Genomic DNA, 22,554 nt, shown 5'->3' on the forward strand with positions numbered 1-22,554 from the left:
TGCACATGTAAAAACACTACAGCACAACAGTAAACATCACTATTAGTATAGCTCATAGTTAGGGGTATGAAAAGTGCAGCAAACAGCAGTAATTCTGGGTATTGTTACACATTTACTGACACATTTCATATTTTTGTAATAATGTCCATTTTGCTTACATATGAAAGAAATTCTTCCTCAGTTATTGCGATAAATTACACAGGGAACCTTCTAATTTGGTACATTAAGAAAATAATAATTTGAAAAATTAACATCAGGGCCTAAATAATACAATTGTATTACTAGTTATTTAACAGATGAGTTCATGAGTCTTTTTGACTGATTCATTCAAAGGACAAGCTCGAAAGAGTCAATTTGTTCATGAATCGTGAATTCATAAGAGTAATTTATAAGTGAGTCAGATAATGCTGGCTTCATTTTGTTTTGGACTCACTAAAATGAACCAGTTCATAAGCCAACAAGGGCAACTCAAACTAAAGAAATCTCATGCCATTATTTTCCAGTAAACTTCCCTTTAACTCTATGAATCGAGATCCACATTTTTACTCAGCCCTAATCAGCAACTGATTAAGAAGATACCTCTAAACTGCATATATCATAGTTAAATATAAGGTCTGAAGTGGTTGTCTCACCTTGCTCTCTGGAGATGCCAGGTTTATACCAAAACCGAGAGCTGTCCTGCACGAATTTTACACTGACACGGCTGCCCATCTCACCCTCCACGCCAACTTCTCCCTGACCAGCATTCATGGTCAGCTCTCCTACTGAAGGTGAGAATGTAACGTGGTGCTGCCCAGAGGCGTGATGACTCATGGAACCCCTCAGCGTTCCAGGCCTCCCATTGGGTGAGCCTGGCTGACGGCGTTTCTCAGGGAGAGGAGGCTGTGGGACAGAGGTGGCTGGGCACCCTGAGTAGGAGCCTGGTGGAGGAGATGGGGTGCAACAGGCTGGAGAGATGGGGAAGGTAGGAGTGGAGTTGGGGCTGCCGTCTATACTGTGCCCTGCAGGAAGGGAGGTTTCAGAGCCCAACATCAGCTTCCTGCCCAGCGTGGCAAATCCAGGAACTGGGGGTTCAGGGGAGGAAGAACTCTCGTGGTCGCTAGTGGGTGGATGAGGGGACGCAGGGGCAGAAGAAGCAGGTTTAGGGACATCTGGTTCTGGAGATGGTGATACTCCATTGCTATGCAAGTGAGCTGGGATGGACTCGGTTGGGATGGGAGAGGAGGGACGTGGTGAATGTGCTGGTTTAAAAGTCTCAGTTGATTGTGGTACCATTTCCCCTGTGGGTGGCACTGTAGCAGCAGCAGGCGAGCAGTTTGTCTGGGGTTGGGTGGATTCTGATGGAGATGTTAAGGGGGCAGGGTTTTCTGCTGAGATTTGTGGGGTGGGGGGTGTTGTAGGCGGGGAATGGGTGGAGGGTCGTTGGGCAGTGGTGGGAGGAAAAGGGTGTATCTCAGCAATCTCTTGATTGGAAGACAGTAGAGTTTGACGAGACCCTGGACTGACACTGTTGCACTGTAGGGCAGGTGGGTGCGGCCTGTTGTGGGAGTGGGCCAAACTGCTTTCACTGTTGACCTCTCTTGAGTCATACTCACGGACACTCAGGATAGGACTAAAAAAGGAAGAGGAAATTAACACAGTATTAAAGTCAGAAGATAACATATTCATCTACTGCAATGGTAGACCAAAGTTCCAACCCTGCTCCAACAGCTACCCCAATCTACTGATAAATGCAGGAGCTTGTTACCTCTCCTGCGTTCGCAAAGGGCTGCTTGTGTGGACTGGTGTTGGAGGTCCTGAAATATCAGAGGGTGTTGAATATGGAGCATGTGGATCTCGATGTGTCTGCCGCAGGGAACCATGGGTAATGTGACTACGCCAGCCTATGCTATCTGCGCCAGGACAATCTGATAGGAATGCACATTTCTTTAATTTTATAAGATGACCCAAAACATGTTTGCAAAAGCTTCAAAATTCAAAGATAGTCCAATACAAGGTAATAAAAGAATGTAATTGTAGCTGTAATTGTTTCTCACCTGTATTTGTGTTAGAGGGGTACTGCTGAGGATGGGGGTCTGTTTGGTTCTCTGTAGGTCCGCTGGCATGGTGCACTGGGCCAGGGCAGGAGGCGGAGGGAGGTGGAAGAGGAGACGTGGACTCAGACTGGTAACCCGAGGCATATCCACGGCTCTCTGAGGGTGACGGCTGGTAAGGGGAGCAGGGGCACGCCTGGTGCGGTGTCTGGTACCCACTGGAGCTGCTGCTGTATTTGAGATCAAGATGGGCATGAGAGTGTGAACGGGAGGGTTCGGGGTATGCGGGATGGCCTGCAGGGAGGGGATCGAAGTTAAATGCTGGTAATTCATGACCGTGAGGCCCGTATGGGGTTACGGTGGCCCTTCTGTGCCAGTATTCTGCCTCTCGTTCTCTCTCCCACTGTAGTTCTGCTTCTCGGTCTCTGTCCCAGTGGAGAGTCATTTCTCGTCCCCTCCTTAGCCCTGCCTCCCGATCCCATATATCCGTCCCTCTTTGCATATCGGCCTCTCTGCCCCGTCTTAACCCTGTGTCCCGGAGAAGCTCTGCCTCCCTCTCCCAGTGTATTGCCTCCTCTCTGTCTAAACGGAGAGTGTGGAAATCATCTCGTCGTAGACAGCAGTCCCGACAGGGGCAGACAGGCGTCACTATGCCATCTACCATCATGACATCGTGATAGGGACCGCTAGGTTTTGGGTGATGTGGATGGTTGTGGTGATGATGGGGGTATGGAATGTACTCATCCGCCCTGCAGAGCAGTCGGGGAGACAGACTATGAGGATGGGTGCTGACCTCCTGGGACGGATATGGACACAGGTGGCGTGATGGTCCCTCTGTGCAAGTGCGATGAAGGTAGTGCTGTGGACCTTGTTGGCGGTCCCAGAGCAGGTCAGGAGGCGGCAGGGTTTGGTGAGGAAGGGCACTGTGGTGTTGGCAAAGCCCTATGACAGATGGCATACCTGAAGAAGGAGCCCCTGTTTGTCCATTAGTGGTGGTGGGACGATCAAGGCAATAACCATTTGATAAGTGGTGGAGTCCATCGCATCCAGGCTCAGCACAGCGCTGGGATCGGTAGCCCACCCGGCATGAGCATGAACGACCTAACCTCAGTGACCCAGTCCTTTCAGGAGGCAAGGAATCACCGTCATCCAAAATGGCTGTCTCTCGGTCACGATCCCTCCCTCCATCGCCTTCAATCCCACCCAGTAGGCGCTCAAGATCCTCCCTCTCTTGCTGAGTAGGCGGGGCCTGTCGAGTTGGTTCATCGAGACGGTCAGGTGGGACAGATGAGTGTCCAGAATCAGTGCTGACAGACAGAAGCTGACTTGGCCTTTCCTCAGAGCTCATTGCAGGGCTCCCATTAGTAGACAGCAGGGAGGTGGAGCCTGCGGCACGGCGCTTTTTAACCTGTGCGTACAGGCTGCCATCTACAGGTCCACGTGTGTGTGCAATATCTGAAAGGATTTATGAAAGAATACTTTTATATTTCCCTGAAGCCCACTGTTATTATTAATCAAGGTTCATTGCAGCAAAACATCATTTAGTTTCATGCCTTCATTTCCCTCCCCTCTCTGAACTTTAGAATTAAACAGGCTGTTTTTGCGACTGTACCTGAAGTCCATGGCACGTACTCTACTATTCAAAAGTTTGAGGTTGGGAAGATTTTTTTTATGTTTTTAATGTTCACCAAGGCTAGATTTATTTGATCAAAATACAGTAAAAAAAAACAAAAAAACAGTACTATTGTGAAATAGGATTTGAATTTAAAATAACTGTTTTCTATTGAAATATATTTTAAAATGTAATTTATTCCTGTGATGGCAAAACTGAATTTTCACGTCACATGATCCTTCAGGAATCATTCTAATATTCTGATGACACTGATGACTTCTTTAGTGTGTAATGTTAGCCTAGAAATCTAGACACACCCTAGCGGCAGCAAAATGTATTTTGCAGCCAGGGTAGTCTAGCAACTCTCCATTGACTTTCGAGCTGCAAAAACCTAAATTGGGTCAGGCCAATCACGTCGTGTATAGAGTAGGCGGGGCGGGCTTAACATAATGACGACAGAGTTGTGACGGTTCCTGCTACTTGAAAACAAAGAATGGCTGCTGCTGGAGAACAGTTTTTCGAAACGGCTTTGGCCGCGACTCTGGAGTAGAGACCTGCGCGGTACACAATGTTCAGTCCTGCTCCCGCAGTGTTCAGTACCGCTCCCGCCCGCTCCCGCAAAGATTTGTCATTTTTAGTCCCGTTCCCGCCCGCATCTGTGATATTATGTCCCGCTCCCGCCCGCAAGACGGCAGGCAGGTTCACTTTCTGTCTCACGAAAGGTCTTGTAAAAAAAATGTGTGCGCACATAATTCCTTACCAATACTTGGTAACATATTTATTGGTAAGCCTGCATATGTTCAACCATACAAAACATTAAATAAACCTCAGTAACTAACGCAAACAAAGATAAACATTAATCGGTCCAAATTCCAATAGGCTCAATTATCGTGTAACATAAAAACAGCCTTAGGCATGGCCTAGCCTACACATAGGAACATTTGAAAAAGGATCATTCTTATCTAGCCTAGACTATAGACTATATCACAGGCCATTTAAACATTTAAAATGTGATCACAAAACACGAAACTTTAACCATTTATATATTTTACTTTACACTCATATTTAATTTGCGGGAGTGCAGCGTATCATCCCTCCCGCCCGCACCCGCAAGTGCACCTCCATCATCCCGCCCGTGCCCGCAATGACCTTTCAAAATTTGTCCCGCAACGCAAAACACTGCGGCGCGGGACAAATTTTGAAAGGTCATTGCGGGCGCGGGCGGGTCCCGCGGGAGTGCAGACCTCTACTCTGGAGGACTTGGAGTTAAGTTTTTCTTTGAGAAAAGAGCAAAGAACGGCACTTCAGTCATTCTTAAAAAAAGGAAGATGTGTTCGTAGTTTTGCCGGCCAGATATGGCAAAAGTTGAAACTATCAACTAGCTCCGCTGTTGGGAAAACGCTGTGGTTGGTTGAAGCGCTGTCCTATTGCGTGCAGAGGGAATTTGAAAGACAGCCGTTTATCCCGCCCCTCGGATTGAGCCGTGTCTATGGTGAGTTGCCAGACCTAACATCTTGATGTAGGTCTGGCTTGCCAGGCTAGTGTAATGTTGCTGTCTGAGCATAAAAAAGGTCTGCAAAGTTACAAAGCACAAATCCATCCCGAAGGCAGTTATTCTCTATATCAGTAAGCACTGTTTCTGAACTTCCTGAACACATCGATAGTAGTCTTCAGTTTTCTTCTGGGAATAACACGTCACAAGAATTCCCACCCAAAGCATACACAAAATCCAAGAGCACTCCAAGACCGAAGCTGCCCATCCCTGATGTAAATGTATTCTAGTAGACTCCATAAACAAAATGATGAACGTGTAATATATTAGCATAAGAACCCTTTAAAATGACATGTTACATATATTGCAACATTACATTTTTTCCCCAATTTGTCAGTAAATAGATTAAACAGAAAATTATACATTATTCTTTTGAAAAAGTAACAAGTATTAAGGTGAAAACTCAAAATGTAGCATGTTACACATTACTTTCAAAATGTTCTTTTTACAGAATGTGCAACACTTGTATGCTTTTACCCTAATGCTGGTTATGATTGGCTAACTTATAATTAAAAACACCTCTGCATGTGTAAACATGACCGTTTGTTAATGTGCTCATGGTTGTGATGTCAAAACCATGACAATGTTTTAATTACCCAATTAAGCTTAGTTTCAAATAATGCTCTGGCTAAATGTAAGAGTACTGTATGTCTACATAGTATCAACCACTTCTATTTCTAAAGAAAAAAGGGAAAGTCCTATATACTCTGAAGGGCTGAATAAACACCGGTGCGTAGTTGTAAGAATGAATAGTTGTACCCTCTAGGCTGTCCTGATATCTCTGATTGAAGTTCTCATACGAGTCCCAGCGCACCACCGGATCATTCGTGTTATAGTCCACGCTGACAGCTGGATCATTCCTCTGGGTCACTCTCCCTGAATCACACACACACACGTCTGCATTAAGACCACATTACATGGTGTTTCAATTGGAAATACTGTGCATTCAGCTCAGAAAAGAAAACGTCATGGTCCCTTAAATGGCAATTAAACAGTTAGTAAGACCTTAATCTGCAGTTTGATTAAGGTTTAAAGTTACCTTTGATTTTCTCAGGCCCAGATGAAAATACAAACTCCACTGTGGCATCAGAGGGAAATTTGTCATCTACAGGAAACAGTGGGAATTGAGAGTGTTCATCATTAGGAGACAGAAGACCCTTTCCAGCTAATAATATTTATCATTAATAATGGGATTTGTAAATTCATATTAGTATATAATATCCTCTCCAAACTACACACTGCATTAATGTTTTTGATTATAACAGCGATCCAGGAATTTTCCCAGAGTTTTACGAGCAATTGAAGTTGCCTCCCATGCTCATATGTAAAACCCACAGAGAATCTATTATCACGAGAAAATCTGTATCTCATCTCAATTATACAGCTGTGGTGCGCAGGTGTTACCCAATGGGAATGAGGGCAATAATTTACAGCACCGCTAAAAGAACACAGACCACCGAAATAAAAAAGCACATCATAAAAAACCAAGCTCAGCTGATATCCCAAGGCCATTTCAGCTCAAGGCGGTCAGAGTTGGACAGACGGCTCTGGTTTTATTGTGATGATATATGAGTTTGGCATCTGACTCTTGGCTTGTCCCACTAAGAACGTACCTGAACAAGCTTCATCCAGTTCCCCTTTGCCGAACCAGAGCTGAGCTCCATGAATGGTGCATGTGTGAAACTGCAGTCGAAACACAGAATCCCTCTCAGCAGACTGAACCCGTCTGTGATAACACTTCACCTACAGGACAGACAGGTAGAGAGACCACAAAAGTGACAGAGAGCAAGAGAGGGAGATTAAAGTGATGGATGGATCTACGGTTTTGACAGTTGTAATATATCAGGGTCAGATAAAAACAGACGCACATACCATGATGTCTCCTTTCAGCAGCAGTGCAGGCTCAATAGTAACAATCAGCCGTCTGCTCCCAGAGCCCTGCAGATCACTACACAACACAAACACATATATACTCTTTAAATTAGATTTTCATTTCCTGAAGAAGATGTGAAGGGTTAAAAACTCTCCTTCATGATTTTAGGGTGTTGCCATGGTGTTGCTATGCAGATGCATAAAAGGTTGCTGCTAGGGTGTTTTGGGATGTTGTTAGGTTGCTGCTAGGGTAGTCTGGGTGGTTACTAGGGTGTTGCTATAGCATAGTGGATGATTGACAAGGTTTTAGTATAGCATTCTAGATGATTGCTAGGGTGTTCTGGGAGGTTGCTATGTGGTTACTTACTGGCTAAAGTAAAAAGTCTACCCACAAAGTATTAACACCCTTAACACCATATGTGATTTTAGGCTGTTGTCATAGTGTTGCTAGGCAGTTGCTAAGGTGTTTAAAGTTATTTTAATTTGTTTTCATGCAGTGCTAGTGTGCTTGCTAGGGATTTGCTAGGGCATTCTGTGTGGTTGCTCTGGAGTTTTAGGATGTTGTTAGGGAATTCTGGGTAGTTGCTAGGGTAAATTGTTTAAATAGTTTGCATGCAGTTGATAAGGTGTTGCTAGGGCATTGTGGATGGTTGCTATGGTTTTCTGGGAGGTTTCTAGGGCATTCTGGGTGGTTGCTAAGGTGTTGTTAGGGTAATCTGGATGGTCACTAAGGTGTTGATAGGGCTTTCTGGGTGGTTGTTAGGGTGTTCTGGGAGGTTACTAAGGTGTTGTTAGGGTATACTGGATGGTGGCTGTTGCTATGGATGTCTGGGTGGTTGTTATGGTGATCTGGAAGGTTGCTAGGGCATTCTGGGTGATTGTTAGATGGTTGCTTGTATGCATGTTGCTATGCAGTTACTAAGGTGTTCTGAGTGGTTTTAAATTCTTTTCATGCAGTTGATAAGGTGTTGCTAGGGCATTGTGGGTGGTTGATATGGTGTTAGGTTGTTGCTAGGGGATTCTGGGGGTTAGGCCCTCCTATAATGAATGTCTATGGGATTTTTTCCCCACCAGGTGAAAACCTTGAGTGTGATTTTGCTTAAAAAAGTTGCAGCAAACCTTTTTTTAAGAAACTACAAAATGTGAGGCATCATTCTACGTGCCAAATTGTAATACTTAGGATTAATGATTTGACCAAGCCCCTGAGTAATAAGCAGCAGTAATTGTAATATTTGTCCAAGCAAACACCTCTAATCATGCTTTAAATTATGTGAACGTCTACAATAGATCCGCACTCACTATATGCCAGAAGTGTAGACGAGCTGCATGGACTGATAGATCTTCAGGAAAGGAAAGAAACCTGTCAAGAGAGTGAGGAAAAAGCGAGATATGAAGGAGGATTTGGCAGACTCCCTCTGAGTGTCTCTCCTCCACTGCGAAAGATTAAAACAAACTTGAAATGTGTGTGTGAATGTGAAGGAGGTTTCGCTTAACAAATGAATACAGCCTCACAGACACACATGACCTCATTGAGGGCTTATATATGAATGTCAGGGAATGATGTCAGGAAAACATTCACTCACCTCCATCTTCCTGGAAGCTTGGGATGGTAGGAATGAGGACCTGATGGAGGAAGAGAGGACTGCTGTTCATTTTGATGGCCCCTGAGAGCAGCCCTCCAAAGTAATAGATATACCTGCAGAGAGAGACATCAACGTTAACAATGAAAAAACAAGTATGTGAATAGCAATAGTCAATAAAGAATCAACAAAGATTAAAAATCAGGAACGATGTACCTGTTCTGAGAGGGTTGGAGAGAGGACGACACTTTATCTTCACAAAACTTTCTCATTGCCAATGTGCTGAGGGCCTGATCTGCCCTGTGTACAAAAATGCAGTTGAAGACATTAGAGAAAAAGCACACCAACGACACATGCTGGTTTTAAGACAACAACAACAAAAATTAAGTTTATGATTTAAAATTTAAGCTGTTTGATCTGGACTAAAGGCCAATTCACTCTGTTGGATCAGTGTGTTACTTCCACAGACGATATATACAGTAGTCAACATTTGAAGTGGATCAAAACCTTTCATCAAAGTTCTAAATTAATTTTGAACAATACCCGTTCTTGTCTTAGGACAACTTTGATGAACTTTGATTCACTTCAAATGTTGACTACTGTATATACTGTACATATAAATACATTTGGAAAATACATTAACTTTCAGGATTGTGAAGAGACTTTCAACCAGCATAACAAAAAATGTTTCTGGAACAAATCACCTACCCTGCCTTCAATTAGATTATTTTAATACATAATAAATAAATAAATAGCATTATTTTATTGGAAGTTTGCTCAGGCCCCCTAGAGGGCTCCAGTCCCCTGGTTAAGAACCACTGATCTAAATGTAGAACGGACGAACTTACCCTGCTGATATCTTGCTGTAATGCATGTAGGCAGCAATGATAACACCTGTCTTTCCTTTGTTGCCCTGAAAAACAATCAATACTAATCAATACAACTGCTACAGATAGGATTTACACTTACAATCTGTTCCAAATAAAGAGAATCAGGTTTTGAACTCTCTTGTACAGTCGGGTATAAAAGTATGAGACCACTATTGAAAAGCCAAACAATTTTAATTAATTTTAAAAATTGAACATGAATTTCAAAAAATTACAAAATTTGACATGTATTACTGTTTCCTCATCTCACACAAACTAAAAGCTTGTCAAACCAGACATCCTCTGAGGTCTGGCTTCATGTTATCATCTGTGGCGACTCTCTGCTGGGTGGTCCTTAAGGGTCATGTCAACACCCTTTAGTATTCTCTCAGTGTCTGTGACCCTGACATGAACTGTCCAATGACTACTATGACCTCTGACCTTACAGTGCAGAACGACCACATGATGGGGGTCGGAGTTCAGCCAGTTCTCCATTGCTTTGCACATGGCACAGATCTTATCCAGTGGAGGAGCGTGCATATCTGGCCAGCCGAAGTCATGAACCTGAGGGAGAGAGACACAGAGGTTTTTAATCTTGGCTGGTGTAATCGCATAATTGGGTCTTTAAAAGTTCAACCGCAAAGCAACTAGTGATAGAAACACATAAAATCATAAAAACTGAGCCTTACCTTCGGGTTTAAACGGGAGATGTCATGCCTTCGCTCAGACAGATTGAATAACTGTTGGATAAAAATGGACCGGAACAATGAAAATGCCTTTAACACAAGCTTCCTTCAGATTCAGACATACAATAAATACACATTGAGTGGCGTACCAGAAACTTGTCCTGGTGTTTGGACTTGAGCATGGCTGCCACCTCCCTGAGGTTGAGGCGGTACCGCTGTTCTTCCAGCAGAGGAGGAAAAAACACAGAGATGATCCTCTCTGTGATGTACGTGAGGTCGAAATCATAATGCCTCTCCATCACTCTGTCCATCACCCGATCCACACTGAAGCTCCTGAGAGAGAGAAGGGAAAACCTGATCACGCCAGCTTAAAGATCCCGTGAAATGACTTGAAAAGCTAATAGATATGAACTAAAAGCCACAAAACTTGTTGCTTGTCCAAGATGACCCACTAAAACCTCTCGGATTGAGTAAGATGGTCTACCAAGTGTAAACCCTGTCTACTAGCTTTCAGCCCAAACAATTAACCATCTGGACTTGTTTGGACAGCTAGAAACAAAAATTACCAGAAGGGATGGCTGGAAAAATTTAAAGAAAAAAGGATGCATGATTATATGATATGATATGATATATGATACGATATGATGTCTGTATGTCTGTCTGTCTGTATGTCTGTCCGTCATCTATCTGTCTGTCCATCCATCCATCATCATCATCTATCCATCCATCCATCCATCCATCCATCCGTCATCTATCCGTCCATCCATCCATCCATCCATCCATCCATCATCAATCTGTCCATCCATCCATCCATCCATCATCATCATCTATCCATCCATCCATCCATCCATCCATCCATCCGTCATCTATCCATCCATCCATCCATCCATCCATCCATCCATCCATCCATCCATCCATCCATCATCAATCTGTCCATACATCCATCCATCCAAAACTGCTGAAATCATCATCAAGAATGATGCGAAGTCCAGTAAATGTTATTTTATTGGATGACTGGAGTTTGTTCTGAGAGTTGTGTTTGATTGGACACAGCTGAGCTGTCTAACCACGCACCCTGACACACATTAGCTCTCTGCTCCTCACGGCCAAAAGAGATTTTTGACTTTTCACATCAAATCCGAAGGGAATAAAACCCTGCTGAGATGAGGTAACTTATCTGAGATAAGTAGAGATTAGCAGAGAAAAATAAAGTCTCAGAACTTAAGCATTCTCCACCGATCCTGCAGCGATCAATGAACTTCATGGTTTGAGATTTGATGCTTTAAAAGCTTTGATTCTTTACAGCCAAACATACCTCGGGAGAGTGTTTCTCTGTTTACTGTAGGTCAGAGACTTGGTCGAGCCCTGTAAAAAGGACAAAATAAGATTATATCCTTGTGTTTGGTAACAATAAATTCAATAAACTGTTTTGTCTAGGTGACTGTGTCAACTCTTGGTACAAAAGATTGTATTTTCTGTTTATTTAAACCATATTTCTTCTAAATATCTTTTCTACTTTTAAGGAGATCCATATGTGCGATATGTAAAATGGCAAATGCCACTAAGAACTGAAGCACTGTCTGAGGCCCAACGGCAAAAGAAAATGAAGAAGAGGATAACTTATTCTTGAGACAGTGGAGTCTAATGCAGACAATTAAATATTGACTCAATGGCTTCTGACGTCACAGCAAACAAAACAAAAAATACAAAAATACAAAATTATGAAATAAAATATATTGTGGTGACATTTTTGGTTATCATCTTGATTTAGACCTTAAATGGTCAAAGGGGTTGACCAAAAAGCTTGTGAATCCCTGATCTAGAGGAAGAGCCATGTGTCAGTTGTGAGAGAGATAATGAAAAAATAATGAAAAAGTTCTTACCAGATGCTGAATGTGTCTAGAGGAGGATGTTCCCCTTCGCTGCAGCAGATGAGAACACAGATATATGAACAGAGGAACACCACAAAAATGTACCATATCTTTCATTCATTACTTCCAGAAGCATAATGCAATATGTATGTATTATCTGAACCAGGAGTGCAACTGGTGACCCCTCTAAAAAGTACAGGACACCCTTGATTACATCAACATACTTAACTAAATGAAAAGAATCAAACAGACTAGCAACCTAAATATTTACACACTAATGAAAGTTAAAGTTACCCTGAGTTTTAGGACATCAAACACACAAATATGGTCTCAGCATTTCTAAACAGTAGTTTTGGCAATCATAGGCACTATGTTAGAAAATGCTGGTCTAGGTAGGCAGCTCAAAAGGTTTTGAGACACCAACAAAGTCATAAGACACTTTAATTCAGCTAATTCATGATTAGCACATTAATACACTACAATTCAAAGTTGGGGTCAGTAAGATGCTTGTTAAAGAAATTCATACTTTTATTCAGCAATTCACAATATTACTGTTTTAGTGTATTTTTGATCAAACAAATTCCGTCTTGGTGAGCATAAGAGACTCTTACTGACAACATTTGAATTAAGTTTAACATGCTTTTAAAACAAAGGATAACAGAAAAGTCATTTTTGACAAGTGACCAAATGACAGTGTGAATGAAAAAGGAATAAATGAACGAGTAAATAAACAAGGAAGTAAATAATGAGTGAGCCAGCGAGTGGTATAAATGGAAGAAAAAAGAACAAAGATGATAAATGATGAGATAAAAGGAAGAAAACAAAGAAAGATAGAAAGAAAGTCTTACCAGTTCGGAGGGCTGCGCTGGGATGCAGGCTGTGTTGATCTGAAACAGAGAAAAGGAACATGACTCAAACCCAAATTCTGCATCGCCTCCACCGTCCAACACGGATACATTCACTCATAACACCGTCGTCTTTCCCCTCTCCATCCGTTTGTCCTGAGACGAGGGGAAGGGAGTGGTGAAGAGGGATCGGGTGAGATGGGGAGAAGGAAATGCTTCCCCAAAGCAACAGATAAGCAAACTATCTGCTGATAACACTGAGACTGGAGAAAAAGTGAGATGCAAGGGATTGTGGGTGATGGGCAGTAACCAAACACATTAGTACGCACATTCCTCTCGGATGATCTCGTACAAAATAACAGGACACAACAACATAAATTGTGGCACAGTATGTACATGACAAGTCTCTTACACACCCAAACAAGGCACACACCATGTTTACATGTCTACATGTTTTGCCTTGTGGGGTAAAGGGGGCGGAGGCATCATTAGTGTGGCAGGCGGGAAAACTTGTGTGTGTGTGTGTGTGTGTGTGTGTGTGTGCTGACATTCACGCTTATGTAACACGAAGCGCTCCCCCTCCCCGCACATCCGATTCCCTGCCCAATCCTGCCCTGTTTGTTTGGCCACAGGAAAAGGGCTGAGGCATGGAGAAGTCACTCTGAAGTGCACAGACACTACACTAGGCCTTGACCTACGACTGCGTGTGTGTGTGAGTCTAGGGAGTGAGATAGAGAGTTATTAAAAGATTGTATGTTTTTGTTCAACAAGACAATGAAACATAACTTATGAGGCACTGGAGGATGGAGGGACTTGTTCGTTTGGGTGTTTGTGTCTCCGAAAATACATGCTGGAGATGCGTCTGTGTTTCCTTAAAACCAGTTGAAATCAAAATAGGAGTTTTGTGGCTTTTAGCATGTCAGTTTGGACTGGAGTCATACATATGCTAGCACAGCCCAAGAGTTAGCAGATTTAAAATTGACCAAAATTGGACCAAAAACTCATCCTGGACTCGTGGGCGTGTCCTTAATTTTATCCAATCAAACACTCTCTTGATTAGATGTACAGAACGAGTGATTAGTAGTGTGATGCTCTCTACTACACTACTCATATTTACAGCTTGTCGTTTTTCAATATGAATTGAACACCTGGATTACCAACTATTTTTGCCAAAATATGCAGCGTGCAATAATACACAATCAGTGTATCAGTGTATCCTATACAGTGCAACGAAAGTACTGTAACTTAACCTTCTATTTCCAGTTTGATGAATAGATCAAGATTTTGCTTCTTAGATTACAGTATTACTCGATCAGACTGCCAAAATATAATTTTACACAAAATTTGATTAAAAATAATTTTTATTTCAGGATGATAACCAGACATCACTGAACTACACAAGCAACATGATGAGGTCATGTGATAAATACACTAGCCTACTGTTCAAAAGTTTAGGGTCTGTACAATTTTTCAAACATTTTTGAAATAAGTCTCTTTTGCTCAATAAGACTGCATTTATTTGATCAAAAATACAGTAAAAACAGGAACATTGTGACATATTATTATAATTTAGAAGAACTTTAAAAAGCTGAATTTTCAGCATCATTACTCCAGTCTTCAGTGTCACATGATCCTTCAGATATCATTCTAATATCAATGTTGAAAACAGTTGTGCTGCTTAATATTTTTATGAAAACCGTGATACATTTAGTAACACTGTAAACTGTTTTACTGTTCTATTTCCAGTTTGATGAATGAATCTGATTTATCAGCAGAGATTTTTAACATTTCTTTCTTGACTCATTATTTGATCCGAGATCTCCAGTGTAATTCTGTGCAGTGCACTATTATCCCAATAGCCAGTGTTTGTTCTCATCAGTGTTTTTGTGTGTTGCTAGGTGGGATCCCATTATGATATCAAGTTTCCTCTTTTCTTGGCTAAAAAAGCTGCCGTCACATTTGAAGAAAGTGAGCGATTATGTCTCAAAACGCAGTGCGGACAGAATTCAAGGATAATATTTCACTCCGGTGGAAAAAGACATCTTCCCCACGGTATGCAAAGACAAGAAATGTCTCTGCGTCTCTCCCCACACACAGAGAGCTGCAGAACCTGCCTGTAATGCTGTGAGGGAAGAGAAGTGTTAGGTGAAACACGGTGTGACTATTTTTACCAGGTGTAAAAGATATCACTGCGACTGTGTTAAAGACATCAGCAATTACTGACCCTCGCACTCTCTTAAAGTCTGTCGCTATGAGCAGATGTTTCTTCTTCAAAGCCCCTATAGCTTTTTCATTTTCCTTTTAATTCCCTGGGAACATTTTCCCGCTTCCTCTGGTAACTTCCCCCTGCTTCCATCCATCTATTCCTTTTTTTCCTCTGCGTGTCAGTCATTCCATAAACATTTCCTCATCCATCCTGTTCATGTTTCCATACACTACTACTCGTTCACCCTTTCTCTGTAACTGTATTTTGGTCTTCCTGTACAAAAATGTAATTTACCTAATACACTAGCTTTTAAATTTGCATTTTTTTAAAGTGGTCCTTTTACGAAGTCTTGATTTTGATTTTGGTGTGTACTAGAATATGCTTTTATGCTTGATTGCACATAAACACAGCTCCTCTCTCCCCAGTCTGTCTCAAATGTGTCGCTTATTTCCCGTTTCGATGAAGCCCCTCCTTCCGAAATACGAAATGTGCTGTGATTGGTTAGCTGGCCCAGTGTTTTATGATTGGTAGCGCATGTTCAGGAAATGTCCCGTCCCTTACCACAACTGTGAGTTTCATTGGCTCAGGTGTAAATATTAAGGATGGCGTCAATTTTAAACCAATTCATGCTCGATTCAGACTTAAGAATGTTAACAACATTGACTCTGCAAGCATGGATTTCACAGGACGTTTCAGAGTGGTATGTTTTTTTTGTAATTTTCTTATACATTTTAGATACAATGTAATCCACCATTTAATCGTGATACTTGTCGGAAAATGATGTTAATACAAACAGTAATCGATCACAAAACCGTGGTTAATTTCCCTAAGGGGCAGCGAAAAATCGTACAAAAGCTACAGTAAACACTATATCAACACTAATGTTGGCTAGCAGGCGAGCAGAGGCAAATAGCTCTGACCTTTGTTTACATCGAAGCAACAACATACAACTTATAATTGAATCTGTTAATAGAAAATGCAACTACAAATAATAAGACACTTTGTGATCCACAAATTATCCCGATAAAGTTGGAACTGCTCCATTTCAGAAGAAGCTTTTGTACGTAGCCTGCATTGTACTCTCTTAAGTTTCTGGAAGCTGTAAAGCTTCGTAAAATGTGCAGCACACAAAATTGCCAATGGGTGGTCGCCAGGGCGTTGCTATGCAGTCACTACTAAGGTGTTCTAAATGTTTTTTTTATCATGTTACTACTGTAAGTGATGGTTAGGATTTTCTTGATGATTACTTACAGACCTCATCAAAAAAGCTCAAGTATAGATATATGTGTGTCTTTGGGATTTTTTCAGCTGTTTCAGTGTCCAACAACAAAACAATTTAAGTCTATCTGCTGAGAGAAGTAATATCACATCTCTCCAAAATGAGATTTTTAGGCATCACTCATGTCCTTAGCACAAATAGTGCTGGACGAGCTACACGCCAAAGGATTATGGGTTTGTTCAGATCCCCAAGTATGAGATATAACCACTAATAAGTGCAGCAACTATGCTATTTTGGTGGTCACCATGGTAAATCTTTGTTGCCGCACAAGCCTGATCGTTCCTTTTGAATCCAAAATACTTCTCTCTTTCCTCTCGCTAATCTTTTTCCTCCTCTCCTCGCCAGCACTCTTTTGTTTCTTCCTGTATGCAACCTTCTTTCTCTCCCTCAATCACTCGCTCTGACTTTCTTTCTCCTTATCCAATCCACACTTTCCGCTTTTCATTTTTCCCTCATTTAACAAAATGCCAATCCACTCCACCTCCCTCAGACCGGCCGGCCTGCAGCCAGAACAAACTCAGAATTCCATCTGCAAGACCAAATCTTACGCACGACTCCTGCAGCAGCCTTTCATCCCTCTATTCCTCTATTTATCCATTATTCTTTCTTCCCCTCCCTCCATATGTCTGTGCAGTAACAGCAGACCCCTGTTCTGTGCCCCTGTGTTCTGCAGAGAGCCCAGAGGAACATGTTCCCACGTGTAATGGGACGTTAAGGGTGAGGAGCGGTCCACAGGCGAGTCCACGTGCCAAGTGCAATACCACAGCAGTAGTAAGGAGGCTTTTTTATACGACAGGGACGTGTTTTGACTGTAAGGTGGCTCCACCGAATCAAAGCTCCAAACGAAACATGGCTGAGCTCATAACTGATTTAATATGCTCGGAATAAGACTCAATGTTTACGGTTAAATGGCAACTTTACACAGCCTACAGCATGTTTAAAGAATCGGATGATTCTTTCATTTATCAGTATTGGTCGATATTGGAAAATTTAATTGTGTTGCTCATTTATCCTATTTTTCTTATTGAGATTATCTTTGCCATCATCTAACTCTTACTTAAAGTTAATCTTACTAATGTAACATTCAGATTGATTTTGGTTTCGTTTTCATGAGCTGTGTTTGAAATCGTCCTCTGTACCCTCATTTACTATTTTCTATAGTTGACTTGAAGGAGTGAATGAAAACGAGTGAGTGAATTCAGACACTGAGTGTGTGGGAAGGGCTGCCGCTTTTGCAAAGCTTGTGTTTGCTGTTTAATAATCATCTGAAACATATCAAACTGGCAGCTCCAGTAGTGATGAAAAGATCTCTGTCATGGAAACTATCATGTATAAACCTAATTACACAATTTAATAATCACTTAAAAAGGAGATTATATGATATTACGCAGTACCCACATTGGACCAGCGGTTTGGAAAACGGATGGATGGATGATTTATCTGCGGGTCGCCATCTTCTGGCAAGACACAGGAATTCATTCGGCGTGCGACTCTCACAGTGCATTGTGGGTATTCTCTAGCCATTGTGTGTACATCAGTTGTACACGTGTTATTGCAGTGCATTGTGGGATTGAATGAGTGCACTCGATACTGAACACTATGGTTTCGGACACCACTACAAATGGCTGTGCCCTCAAATAGTGCCCTATTTAAGGGTATAGGGGTGCAGCCACTTCTAGTTAGTAGTTTTCCTGTTTCCTTTTTGTTTCCATGGTTTCTAGAATTTTGTCATTTGTTGTCATAGGAACTCATTGTTTGATTGATTTCATTCACCTGTTCTGTGTTTAATCCTTTAGTTACTCTGTGTATTTATAGCCTTTAGTTTAAGTCATTCTTGGTCCGTTCTCATTTAATTTTAGTTGGTTGATATTCTCCTGCGTCCCAGTATTCTCCCGTGCTCCTACCTGTTTTTTCTTTTGGTTTATTGTTTAATAAAGTGACTGCTGCATATATATCTTGCCTCAACTACTCTTCCTTTCTGCAACTATGACTGATAAAACACTAATAATTGAATAACACTGTTAAATGTAATCTTTAACAGATCTCAAAATAAATATCCATTTTTCATAATATACATTATAATGTTGTAATTCCTAAATACACTTATAGCATTTAAAACGACTGTTTTATTTGTACATTTATTTAGAACAAATATGGAAATTTTGACTTTATATAGTATCAGCAAGTTCTGTTTATGTACTGTATGTACACTACCATTCAACAGTATCAAGGTTTCCACAAAAATATGAAGCAGCACAACTGTTTTCAACATTGATAATAATCAGAAATGTTTCTTGGGCATCAAATCATCATATTAGAGTGATTTCTGAAGGATCATGTGACACTGAAGACTGGAGTAATGATGCTGAAAATTCAGCTTTGATCACAGAAATAAATTACATTTTAAAATATATTACAATAGAAAACAGTTATCTTAAATTTTACTGCTTTTTTTATTTAAAAAATGTAGCCTTGGTGAGCAAAAATAAAATAAAATTGGTTTTACCCAATGAGATTAACAGGATTTTATTATATTTTTGTCAGAGGTTGTGAGTGCTTTGCTTAGGCTCAGCATCTAGGAAGTTCCTGAACTGATTTGATACGGTCATCCCAGTAGCAGCTGCTCCATCCGCTCCACACTCGTTTCCTCTTCGTAGAGGTGTGAGGCTTTTTAAAGAGTTCCTCGGAGGCAGAGAGGAAATGTCCCTTGTTGCTGTGTGTACACGTGTGTGTTGGGGTCTGGAGATGCATGTAGAGATAAAAACGTGGACAGAGAGAGGAGGTGGTAACAAGGAGTCAAACTGTAAGCAGTGCAGGTATACAAGAAGGGTGGAGATGAATATGAGAGCAGAGGAAATGGAGAAAGGAGGGGGGAGAGATGGAGGGATGCGTGGGAGGAGAGTGAGGGTGGACGGTGGGCTCGGGTGTAAACAGTGTAATTATTGTGATTAGTCCGAGCAGAATGCAGAGGTTTCAGGAGAAGCTACTGTAAGATACTATCGTTACACACGTTCTTCACTGATGACTAACAGAAACAGCCTTCAGTAGTGAGTGTACATCTCAGGAAACATGTCAAGAACGTCTCATGGTCATATTTCAAGAAAAATCTATCAATTATATTTTGCTTAAAGAAAAGCCTGTTTTAAGACCATCAAGGTTTCATTGTGTCCTTTTCATGAAAATAAAGAACCATTCCCATTAATTGAAAATAAACGTGTAGAAAATAAATAAATTATTATTATTATTCATTTAACAGGATTATTATTATTTTTATTGAATGTGGTAAAAAAATAATTAATATTATTAATTTGTAACAATAACATCATCATTTATATATTACTTTTATTATTATTAAAAGATAATAATAATAATTTATTATTATTATTATTTATTGTATTGTAATTATTACAATAATAATAATACTTAAATAAACCTAAATAACTTAAATTGCTAAAAATATATATTTGAACCAAACCAGAAAATTAGCTATTAAGATATATGTGTGCATATCCTCTGACAGCATTGTCTAATGCATCTCTCCTTATTTCACTGTGATAGAGTGTGTGTTAACATGTTCTCAAGCCTCGAGCAGCTGTGAGCGTGTTAACACACAGTCAGCTTTAAGCAGATCCCATGAGATAGTCTGGGAATACACAGAGGTCTGCTTTCACACACAATATGATTACATCTTTTTATTTGGATTGATTCCCTACATGGAGATCGGCCTACTCTCCAAACTCCAGCAGACACAATGTCTATATAAACCAGTCTGAGCTGTAATCATCTTCTAATGAACATCTTCTTCTTTCTCCTTTAGTGTCTCTAATAGGAGTTTCAATATTAGCTCACCCCTTCTATTGTCTTATTGCCAAACTAAACTGGAATCCCAAATCTCCAGAGTGAAGCAGCCTATCAAAAAGGTAAGATATGAATAAACCGAAGTAAATACATTCCTTCCAAATATAAACAAAACTAAACAATTAACAGAATACAATCAGCAGATACGAGCAATGGAAAAATCCCACCTCTGCTAGCATGGCTAGTTGTTATGATTGTTTATACAATCCTTCATGGATGCTATAAAAACAATGTGGACATGTAGAATGTACAAAAACAAAATTAGGAACTTTTCGAACAGCATAAACACTTTAATGAAGGCCTGAAACTTCAATGCAATACTGTGACAAAAAATAAATGGACTGAAATGGCACAGGCTTAAAAAAAATTGTGTTTAACTCACACTATGCACAATGTCAGCTTGATGTTAGCTTAATGAATCATCAACTTGATCTTTTCATATAGCATCTGCCAACACATCAGCTGTAGCTTCAGGCCAGCCTTCGTTTTGCTATTGGAATCACGTTCCAGTTCTTTAAAATTACTGTTATAAGTCAAACGCATGAGTCACGCAGTTGGAGGACAGAAAAAGCCCCATGTTTTGAGTTGTCTACAGCTTAAATGGCACGACACCACGTCCTGACTGCATCAGCAGTTGATACTATCATGGTTTTATACCCTGTTAGTTCTGTTAGTGTAGGTTTTTGGCATTTATCTCTCCTCGTTACCCAACATTAGGAGTCGGATGTAATCCAGACCTCTGAGTCAGAGCGCCAACCTCTAAATGATGCAAAACGAAACTAGCACTGCTTTGGACAAAGTTGAGACACACACAATTAGAATCATATATACACGCACTGGCCTGGGGGAAGCTTGGGAAACACATGGCATTGATGAGCTTATGAAGAGGGGTGATGAAATGAGAGATTTACTGGAAGAGCCCACCCATTCACTTCCCTCATTTATATCAGTTCATATCCCACTTCTCCAGTACCATGACCAACACAATAGGAAATAGGATCCTCTTTCCTTGAAAAGTGGCAGGAATGATTCTTCCTCCATCCGACGGGCTACTCTACCATCTATTTCTCTTTTTTTCCCCTCTCTGGCCCCCCCTAAATATTTTTTTCCCCTCCTTCTACAACTCTTTTTCTCCATGGGCAGAATTTTCCACTCTGGCACATAGTCTAGTCAAGTCACCTTTATTTATATAGTGCTTTTTACAATACAGACTGTATCAAAGCAGCTTCACAGTGATAACATGAATATAATACAACAAAGTTTGTTTCTAGAAGAAAATTGCATCATCGTCCACCTTAAGTAAGGCAGATCAATAATATTGTTAAATATTAAATGTCCCCAACTAAGCAAGCCAAAAGCCAAGGCAACAGTGGCAGGGAACCAAAACTCCATCAAATAGATCACATAGATAAGACCTTACCGTTCACAGGATGCGAGGAGTTTTGATTTGATGTGCTAAAACAGCACACTCAAAAGTGAGGGATTCGGAACGCTCAACATACACAGCAACTTCACTTGCCAAGCAATTGTCTCGCAATTGTCTTAAAAGAGTTTGTTGTTAGCATGTAGCTAAGTTCAAGGGGTGACACTATAGTAGGCATACAAATCCATTGCACACACAAATACTGGGTGAAATACTCTAATTTAACATTTATTTAATAACCTAATTTATAATAATTTAACATAATGATTTGTAATCTTTTATTTATAGCATTTTAATAATTTGTTTTTCGCATCTTATCTGCCTTTTTGGATTATTTGGATAAGTTTGTTGAAATGCATTATGGGATTGCCTTCTTGGATGGATACATGTGATGGTGAAGAATTAAAATTTGGCTAAAGCAATATATAAAGACGCCTACCATAAAATGCTGCCCCTTGACCCCTTGTGTGCTTAATTGTATTGAATATGCAAATCTTTAAAGTATTTTTTTTTGACACTTGCAGATAATATGTTAATTAAATAAAAAGCCATTTAAGTTTACTTTAAAGTACATTTGAAATCATTGCTGTAATAACTTTTGTCATGCTTTAAAGAAGTGCACTTATTTTGATGTGTTTTAACTGTAGTGTGTTATTTAATAATACATTTAAAGTTTAATATATTTTAAATGTACTAAATTGTAACTGTGTCATTACAAATATATTTAAATACATGACACACAAGTTTCAAAAGAAATTACATTAATGTGCATTTTGGATTACCATAAATGCTTGTCAGTACATTAGGACACTTTAACTGCAGCTCAAAGACAATAGAAGTAATTATGAAATTAAATATAAAGATGTACTTA

At 40.5% G+C, this 22,554-nt stretch overlaps 1 protein-coding gene across 6 annotated transcripts in view; it reads right to left on the bottom strand.

Moving 5' to 3' along the window:
• The window catches only part of tns2a (tensin 2a), a 57,532-nt gene that overhangs the window by 6,841 nt on the left and 28,137 nt on the right, over nucleotides 1–22,554 (bottom strand). For all 6 annotated transcript variants that reach the window (XM_084099893.1, XM_084099892.1, XM_084099891.1 and 3 more), the window contains 17 exons: nucleotides 12,921–12,959; nucleotides 12,085–12,123; nucleotides 11,517–11,566; nucleotides 10,351–10,534; nucleotides 10,205–10,255; nucleotides 9,957–10,079; nucleotides 9,498–9,562; nucleotides 8,866–8,949; nucleotides 8,653–8,765; nucleotides 8,369–8,429; nucleotides 7,070–7,145; nucleotides 6,811–6,940; nucleotides 6,237–6,302; nucleotides 5,957–6,073; nucleotides 2,037–3,488; nucleotides 1,748–1,907; nucleotides 633–1,612 (listed from right to left, as the gene is read on the bottom strand). In XM_084099893.1, the coding sequence (XP_083956019.1) occupies nucleotides 633–1,612; nucleotides 1,748–1,907; nucleotides 2,037–3,488; nucleotides 5,957–6,073; nucleotides 6,237–6,302; nucleotides 6,811–6,940; nucleotides 7,070–7,145; nucleotides 8,369–8,429; nucleotides 8,653–8,765; nucleotides 8,866–8,949; nucleotides 9,498–9,562; nucleotides 9,957–10,079; nucleotides 10,205–10,255; nucleotides 10,351–10,534; nucleotides 11,517–11,566; nucleotides 12,085–12,123; nucleotides 12,921–12,959 (3,790 nt within the window). The remainder of the gene's footprint in view (nucleotides 1–632; nucleotides 1,613–1,747; nucleotides 1,908–2,036; nucleotides 3,489–5,956; nucleotides 6,074–6,236; nucleotides 6,303–6,810; nucleotides 6,941–7,069; nucleotides 7,146–8,368; nucleotides 8,430–8,652; nucleotides 8,766–8,865; nucleotides 8,950–9,497; nucleotides 9,563–9,956; nucleotides 10,080–10,204; nucleotides 10,256–10,350; nucleotides 10,535–11,516; nucleotides 11,567–12,084; nucleotides 12,124–12,920; nucleotides 12,960–22,554) is intronic.

This window comes from Abramis brama, assembly GCF_963993115.1.
Source record: "Abramis brama genome assembly, chromosome: 22".
Lineage (NCBI taxonomy): Eukaryota > Metazoa > Chordata > Actinopteri > Cypriniformes > Leuciscidae > Abramis > Abramis brama.